The sequence below is a fragment of the Aplysia californica genome, unplaced genomic scaffold (assembly GCF_000002075.1).
Source record: "Aplysia californica isolate F4 #8 unplaced genomic scaffold, AplCal3.0 scaffold00569, whole genome shotgun sequence".
Taxonomy (NCBI): Eukaryota; Metazoa; Mollusca; class Gastropoda; order Aplysiida; family Aplysiidae; genus Aplysia; species Aplysia californica.
Window position 1 is genome coordinate 502,706 of NW_004797839.1, and position 8,799 is coordinate 511,504.

The following is an 8,799-nucleotide window of genomic DNA, read 5'->3' on the forward strand; positions in this document are numbered from 1 at the left end:
TGTGTGTGTGTGTGTGTGTTTGTGTGTGTGTGTGTGTATGTGTGTGTGTATGTGTGTGTGTGTGTGTGTGAGTGTTTTGTGTGTTGGCGTCTTTTAACATTTGAACTCATGGGGCGGGACCTCCGAGCCTTAATTTTATGACAAAGCTAACTGTGTCAGGACGCGCTGGAATCAGGCGCTCGTCAATTTTTGGATATGTAAAGTTATTGGTATCATTTCAAAACATGTTACTCTGACTTACTTTCAATAATAAAAAAAAAAACAACGTCCATCTATCTTGAACAGAAGTCGAAATATCCGTGATTGCAGGATGTGAGATCGCCTGGTGTCAGAAGTTGAATTAGTGAGAAAATCTCGGCCACAATTTGGTTGAGCGTACTTGAAAACTTCAAAGTTTCATTTTGGTACTCTTGATCAAAGTTTTTAAAATGCACACAATATCTAATTTTAATCGGACTTAAAAGACGAGGGGCATGAGCCCCAAGAAATCGATTTGATATTGTTCAACAGGCGAAAAAGGTCAATTTTTCCGATTGTATTATATTGACCAGGGCAAGATTTCAACACGATGTTACATAAATGGGTGGGAAGCACTGAAAACTTCTCAAAACAAACAGAAATACACAAAACACTCTGTTAGGATGTGAACCAGGGTAACCCACTCCTGAGTCCTGCATAATACCTACTGAACTAGCAGTGCACTCTGTGTTCCTTCCTGTACCGGGGTCCCGACATACAAAGTTTGAATCCTCAGTGAGTTATTCTTCGGCTGTGTGAGAGAGCTTTCCGTAAAACTTCGACCCCCCCCCTCACCCCTCCTCCCTCCCTGTTTCTTCAATACGTCAAAACCATCTATCTCTCCTATGACGTCATGGCGACCTAAATATGGCCGGACAGAGACCCCGGATGTATGTCGCAGCCCCAGAATACAAAATTGTATACCTGACATTTTTGGCCGTTCTGAATTGCCAAGGCTATGATGTCAAAAACCAAATGATGTTCTTTCTGCTCTATCAAAAACCGTAAGATTATTCTGAGTCGTTACCCAGATATACCAAGAATTGCTTTCGAAAAAGCTTGACATTTTGAGAAACACCAATTTTTTACTTCAAATTTCTCAAAACTAGTTACTGAGAAGACAAAACTTTATAATTCTTGGGTACCAATGTGTTAAATCAACCGAGTTCCAAATTGGGATGGGTTTCGGGAAGGGCGTGGGGGGGGGGGAGCTCAAGTTTACTTTCACAGAGTTTTCCTGACCTGTCGGCCTAAGGTTTAAACAGGAGGCTGAGAGTATAATAATATAGTAAAAAGAGAATTCCACGAGCTTCACGAGTGATGTGTCCGTGCACTCCACTGCCCTATAAAACAGCGGGGAAGGAAAAGGTTAATGGCCTAGAAAATTGGTGCTCATTCCTGAACTTAATGGACAATTGAGTTCACTGCCCCCTTCCGTATATCGTTATCCTGAGGGTCCCCCCCCCCCAAACTCCCTTTCCCCCCCTCTCTCTCTCTCTCTCTCTGTCTCTGTCTCTGTCTCTGTCTCTGTCTCTCTCTGTCTCTCTCTCTCTCTCTCTCTCTCTCTCTCTCTCTCTCTCTCTCTCTCTGTATGTTTATAATGGTATGTGTGTAGATGTGTTTGTATATACTTTAATATATCTATCTCTGTATATATTTTAATATATCTATCTCCCGCCTTTGAGTTTGTGCATGCATGCGTGTGTGTTTGTGTGTGTAATGTATCTGTGTATGTTTATGTGTGTTTCTGAGTATGTGTAAGCTTGTGAATGTGTGTGTGTGTGTGTGTGTGTGTATGTGTGTGTGCGTGTTTGTATGTGTGTGTGCATGTAAGTGTGTGTGTGTGTGTGTGTGTGTGTGTGTGTGTGTGTGTGTGTAAGTGTGCGTTTGTGTTTGTGTTTGTGTGTGTGTGTGTTTGTGTGTGTGTGTATTTAACATACAAACGTAAACGTACACACAAACAGATATGTACGCTACAACGCACACAAACATACACACTCACACGTACACACACATACACACACATACACGCACATACATACTAACAAACAAACAACAAAGTACAGTTTGGACTATTTTAAGAAAATGTATTTCGACTCTGTTCCACCATACAGGACTGCCCTATTTTGGGCTGTGCAGTGTGCACGGTGGAAGGTGTATTGTCATGCGTAACTTGCTTCAGGTTACTCTCCATTGCTCAATCCTTGGGCCATGTAAAAAAGCCATCCACTCCCACCCGTACTCCCCCCCCCCTACATACCCCTCCATCCTCCAACTTCCTGGACGTGAAGCTCTCAACAAGTCACACCGCCCAAAAACAAAACAAAAGCAAACAAACAAAAAATGCAAGTAGACAACACCCCCCCCCCCCACTGAAGAAAACAAAACAACAAAAACTCCAGAAAAGACCTTTAGGTAGAAAACTTTCCCAAATCTGTGACGTGCTAATCGGTACAACAGTCTGGGAACATGGATTCTCACCCTGGAACAAGCACCTAGACAGACAGTGGAACCACACGAAAGTGGCCATTTCCTGTAGTTTTTTTTCCCTTTTATAGAGGGGATGCAGATGTCCAGAATCTCCCCTGAGAGTATATCACGGGGGTGCTGTTTGTCTGATCTGGGTCTTGGTAAACGGTATGTGACAGTAGAGAACTTTTGGAAGATTGATTTAGTTGAATTAGTTGATACAACGAAAACTGAAGGAAGGTGTGTTAGGTAGTATTATAATTATTCTTTTTCTTAACATTCTATAAGGGGGAACTTTGGTTGTAACAGCATAATGTCGGCAAAACATTCCTCTGTTCTAAGTTCCACGAGCAACGTTTTCCTAGACAGAGGGAATAAAAAGCTTCATTCTTTCAAACTATCTGTGTTTTAAAAAAATAATTTGGGGCCTTGAAATGTTTTTCAAACACATGCAACCAATATAACACAAATTAACCAATAATTATTTTTTCCTCAAAATTTTAAGTTTAGTACGCCTAAGCATTATACTAAAATACATAGGCACGTACTTAAAGCTGCTGCTGCTGCTGCTGCTGCTGCTACTGCTGCTACTACTACTACTACTACTACTACTACTACTACTACTACTACTACTACTACTACTTTTTACTTTACCTTTTTATTCTGCCTGTACCGGTGGGTGTCGCGGGGAGACACAGGCGTCTGTCTGATGCAAGGCGAGTGGCCTGTTGGAGGGGCATCCCGTGAGCTCTGAGGGTGTCTGCCACAGATTCACTCCAGCGTCGCCTTGGTCTTTCTCTTGCTCTTCAGCCAGAATATTTGACGTCATATGCCCCGAAAGCTGGTTGGTTTGAGGGCATCCGTGTGAGGTATCCGAACCACTTGATGCTTTGCTTTTCAATGTGTGGTAGGGCTGGTGTTGCTTCTACCGTGTCCCTTATGATTTCCTTTTTTATTTTGTCGCTTCTTGTCTTGTTAACCGCTCTTCTTAAACATTTCATCTCGCATGTGACCAGCTTCCTCTCTTGGGCTTTTGTTCGGGACCATGTCTGACACTGTTATGTGAGTGTTGGTAGGAAAATGGCGTTGATGAGCTTCGCCTTATTGCTCTGGGGCTATTGGGATGTCTCAGCAGAAGGGCGAGTCTGAAACAACCCCAACTTCCTGGGAAGAATACAGTGCAAATTGCCATTTTAAAGACGATAAAGCGTTAGCATACTGACAAGATCTTTCGCTGTCTATGGCCAGGTACCCATTCCCACCTGGGTGTAGTGAGGAGATTTGGCGTAAAGTGCCTATCCCAAGGTCACTTTGTCCGGCCTCACTATTACAAGTCCCAAGGTCTAACCACTGGGTTACCGACGCCACAATTCACATTGTATAGGCCTAAAACATTGCTGCTCACCACAGTGTAGCGCCGTTTTGCTGAACTACGGTTGTCACTTCTGGCTTGATAACACACCATGTAACCACCTGTCCAAACACCACACCGCCGACATAATTATATTATATTATGCTAGATGTATACAAATTAGCGGTTCAGAAATTGATGTAAGAATGACCATATCTTGGAAAGTTTTCATTGATCCTTTTATTCATTCACTGAATTGGGTAGTGGAGAAGGTCTAAGAATAAAGCTAAGTCCCGCGTTTCATAAAGCTCAGATTATAGGCATATAATTCCTTGCAGGCAACTGTTTTGTTCGGTGTTAGAAGCTTGTCCTCTATCGACAGCCCATTGACCGCCACCACTCTCGACCAACAACATAGGCGACAGTGAGCTGATCTCGCGGAGACAACCCTTGTGTTTGTTCTGCCTCACCCAACCCTGCCCTTCACACTCTCAATCCCTTTTCTGTTTTTTTTTTTTCGTTAACTACTCGGACTTGGTGGATTAAGTTAAGAAAAAGTATTGACCTATCTCCAGTGCTTAAAAGAAAATAATATAATAAGGTCAGTGAGCAAAAGCAGAGCCAAGATGCTTACATATTATTGCTAAGATTGATTTCTATCAACAAGTCATTACCTCAGAATTATAAAGTTCTACCTGACATTTCGGCCGTTTTGAGTTACTGAGACCACGTTCTATCAGCTTTATCAAAATCGTAAGATTATTCGCAGTCTTTATCAATGTATTCAAAGAACTGGATTCGAATAAGCTTGACATTTTGAGAAACTTAAAACCTTTGACGTCAAATTTCTCAAAACTAGATACTGAGAAAGATAGAACTTGGTAATTCTGGGGTAGTGAAGTGCCAAGAGTTGTTTTGAAACTTGAGTCAATTGAAATGTATCTTCCGTATTAGGCAATGCGTGTGCAAATGACGAAAGTTAATAAAAATAAACACACATTTGTTTGTTTTTTTTAAACTGCATAACAAATTTAATGAACATAACTACAGCCATCGTAGGGCCCTTTGAGTGCACAGCAGTAAACAGTACAAACAGGCTTATGCTGAAATGTACAAAGGAAATCAAGTGAAAATGAGCCACGAGCTTTCATGACAACTTTCACACTCCTAGTCCAACCTGAGAGACCAACACACTCACGGGACAGATAGTGATGGCGTTGACCACAACGAATTTTTAAAAAAAGTCCAGAAGTCCTGAAATGTTGGTCAACTGGCGAGCGGAAGTTGCTTTGTTCTCAATATCAATGGCTATTAAATCTGGCTGTCATGGTGGTGGAAGTTTGACCTAGTTATTGGACTGGACAGACTTTACATGAGATAAGGTAAATGACTTTTTTCGTTCCACAGGTGATGCTGAGAGAAAGGTGTTTCTTTAAATGGCAGCTTTCTTCATAGTCGGTCACTTTTGTGTTTGCACGTGTTTTGCATCTAAGCTTTTGACGAGGGCGATTTTGAGGAACGGTATTGGGTGGTTGGAAGAGAAGATGGGGGTATTAATGTTTTAGAGCGAAAGAGGAGGTCGCTAATATTTGAGGACTGGCTAATTGCAGTAATAGGGGCTAAGGGAAACAGGTTTTCTTATTGTCTGATTTTTCTAAAATGTTTTTATGTTTGTTATGGATTTTATTGGGTAGATTTAACTGTTGGTGGCGAGTTCTGACGAAGACTGGTTTTTTTCTGCTTGGACTTAACGTGTTTACAAGTTAGTCATCACCATCGTTATTATTATTACCATGGTCGTCGTCGTCATCATCATCATCATCATCATCATCATCATCATCATCATCATCATCATCATCATCATCATCATCATCATCATCATCATCATCATTCGTGTTGTAAGCATGGTAATAAAACACATAAATTGGTGGAGATTTAAGGAGGTCAAAGCTCACATGATGTACTAAAAACTCCCCGAGACATGAGCATACAGCCGGAGAATGACTGACTGAGTATTAAATCCTTTTCTCTCAGGACTAAGGTACAGGAAGGCACACAGGTCGCACTGCTGACTCAGTTGGTAGCATGCTGGACGAAAGTATGGGCGGCTCTTGTTAAAATTTCTAGTTCTGTACTTTTTTGAAAATGTGGAGTTTTTAAAGCTTTCCACCAATTTGGCTCAGCCCCATCGGATATGGACTTCAGATCTAGTGGTCTCACCCTGAAATAATCTAACACTGTTGAAGGAGACGTTAAGTCTGTACGATGCTACAGTGAGAGATGTACAAACTAGGCCAAACTAAAACAAAATTAACAAGAGGAACAAAGAGAATGAATCGTTTATTCTTTTCCATTTAGGGAAACCAGGTTGACAAAATAAGAGGCTGGCCACAAGGAGACTGATATAACGATGTAGTGAAAGCATCCTATATGAACCTGCAGATTATCAGTTGGGATCAAGAGAGGACTCTGTTCACGTTCTTTATTTCGAAAACATGTTTACTGCCTGGTGTTTGAGAGAAACACGTCATGTAGACACTTCAAGAATTTTGATAGTGGGACAAGCACGATTAGAATGCTTGGTATTTTCATACATGATGGAATATTATCCAATTTCATCTATCAAAAGAGAAAAAAATATTGGTTTGGTATTTTATCCAACATGGTTGATATTGTCGCTTTTCACTTTTGGCCATAGACAAGAAATAGAGCCAACGGCGTACTATCGATGATGCTTGATAAACATTTTCCTCACACGGAAATCGTAACTGTATCTTCTGCGTGTGTTAGTTAAACACGTAAAAACCACAGCACTTACGCCAGATTCTTTACTTCAAACTTTCTTTGTTTATAGTAAGAGTTAATCAAAGCCGGGCTGGTCTTCAGCCTGGTCTGTACTAAGAGACAACGATCCCAATTTCAGTTTGAGGAGGAAATGAAGAAAGAAAACAATCTGAAACCGATAAAACTTGAACCTTGAACCCCCCCCCCCCCCCCAAAAAAAACCCCAAAAAAAATCTCCCTACCCACCCCGGGCTGAATTATTCCGCATAAAACAAACAAGTACGCACAGCCAGGATCTCCACTCGCACTGCCGCCACGTTTAGGTACCTGTAGCCTAATTTGTCAATGTACTCTTTTTTTACAACGGTGGTGGGGAATAAGGGGGTGGGGAATAAGGGGGTGGGGTGGGGGCTTGACATTTACTTTTTGCCCTTTAAGCAAAAGGCTTAGTTAAGGAGACTGCTGAAAAAGCCATCTCCGACACCCCTCTCTCGGAACGTGATGACGACATTGACATTTACATAGGGCTCGGGGCAACATGAGTAGTGCACAACTTGCCGGGTCTGAGTAGCTGACAGAATCTCGTACTTGGAGCCTGCGTAATACGAGCTGAGATCCACTTGGTCTGTGTCCGTTCTCAGGTCTATTTCAAACCCGCTGTATACCCAAGAACCAAATTTCACGGCACACGTAACCCCCTCCTCGCTGTCTACCCCAGTCGGGTCACACATGATGCTGAGGCGTTGGGCAGGAATATACGTGACAGAACCGTCATAGTTGAAAATGGCAATCTGCGGGGATAGGACCTGTACAGGTCTTGTAGAACTGTACGCAGTGATGTCAGGTGTCCAGATGTCTTCCGCGGACGTCCTGAAGTCGGTGATGTTGCCAAACCGACTCGGATCCCACTCGCGACTGTCGAGCTGCCATCTCTGCTGCTGGTAGATAACTATGTCCACCTCGTTCGTGGATGAGTCGACCTTGACAATGTCCTGGATGCTAATCCCCAAGGTCACGGTCACAGGATCATCCGTGGTGGGGCCTGGGTACTTCGGGACCCTATGGAAAAGGCTACTTTTGAGGCGCATGAGGTTGTGTTGGCTGTGAGCTTGTCCCACTGAGGAGGGATGGGGAACAGAGTGTAAGCTAGATATATAGATACTATATAGATAAATGTTGTTGTTATATCTTTAAGATAGACAGATAGATAGATAGATAGATAGATAGATAGATAGATAGATAGATAGATAGATAGATAGATAGATAGATGGATGGATAGATAGAAAGACAGATAGATAGATCGATAGATAGATAGATAAATAGATAGATAGATAGATAGATAGATAGATAGATAGATAGATAGATAGATAGATAGAGAGAGAGAGAGAGCGAGAGATAAACAGTTAAATCCATTTCGCAAAATCAAATTATGGTGGTAAGTCATATTTTATCCTACTGATGAATTTGCAAAGTTGTAATCACTCGTATGTTTCAACTAATCAATCTCAAAAGCAAGATAACTTGTGGTCTTCCATCATAAGGCATACAAAATATTTCCATACCATATCAGCTGACGAAACAGGCTTTTACCGAAAGAGAGCAGACGACCTGTCCTGACTCTAAGCTTAACTTACCACAGGCCACCAGGAGAGCGAGATACACCGAGACGAGCATCCTGTCTTTCTCTCGGTCGGTTCCACAACAAATAATAAATTCTCACTCAACTTGGCACGGCTTTGCCCACTGCCTGACCCCGAGTGGAGGTATTTATATACCCCGGGAGGAAGAGGCTGTTTTGGAATACGTCCAAATTCCTTCTTTTTATGGAGGCAGTAATTGTAATAATCATATTTTCCCCCGTGTGAGGCTCTGAAAAGAAGAAGAAGAAAAAAAGAAAAAAATAACTTGTAGTATTGAGAGAGCCGTTGAAGACCTAGATCTAACCATTTATTTACAGGAGCGGCATTTCAACATACTTTTAGAGACACCCAAACTCACAGATTTGGCAAGAGGTGTAGAATGCGTCATGTTTTTGTTGCAACTTCTATGACATTGTTGTTGTTGTTGTTGTTGTTGTTGTTGTTGTTGTTGTTGTTGTTGTTGTTGTTGTTGTTGTTTTTTTGTGGGTTTCTTCTTCTTCTTCTTCTTCTTCTTCTTCTTCTTCTTCTTCTTCTTCT

The 8,799-nt window shown here is 41.8% G+C and overlaps 1 protein-coding gene across 1 annotated transcript; it reads right to left on the reverse strand.

The window, feature by feature from the left end:
- Positions 1-7,045: 7,045 nt before the first annotated feature.
- On the reverse strand, positions 7,046-8,383 carry LOC101861230 (acetylcholine-binding protein). The gene is made up of 2 exons (XM_005107017.3): positions 8,257-8,383; positions 7,046-7,739 (listed from the first exon to the last, which is right to left on the reverse strand). Exons 1-2 carry the CDS (start codon positions 8,294-8,296, stop codon positions 7,069-7,071), a joined length of 711 nt encoding a protein of 236 aa, XP_005107074.1. The 5' UTR covers positions 8,297-8,383; the 3' UTR covers positions 7,046-7,068.
- Between the last annotated feature and the right edge of the window lie 416 nt (positions 8,384-8,799).

What these genes read in the sequence shown, in the direction of transcription:
- LOC101861230 (XM_005107017.3), bottom strand. Translation starts at nt 8,296, where the DNA reads ATGCTCGTCTCGGTGTATCTCGCTCTCCTGGTGGCCTGTG. An exon ending in CGCTCTCCTGGTGGCCTGTG is followed by an intron (nt 7,740 to 8,256) that starts GTAAGTTAAGCT and finishes ATCCCTCCTCAG; the next exon opens with TGGGACAAGCTCACAGCCAA.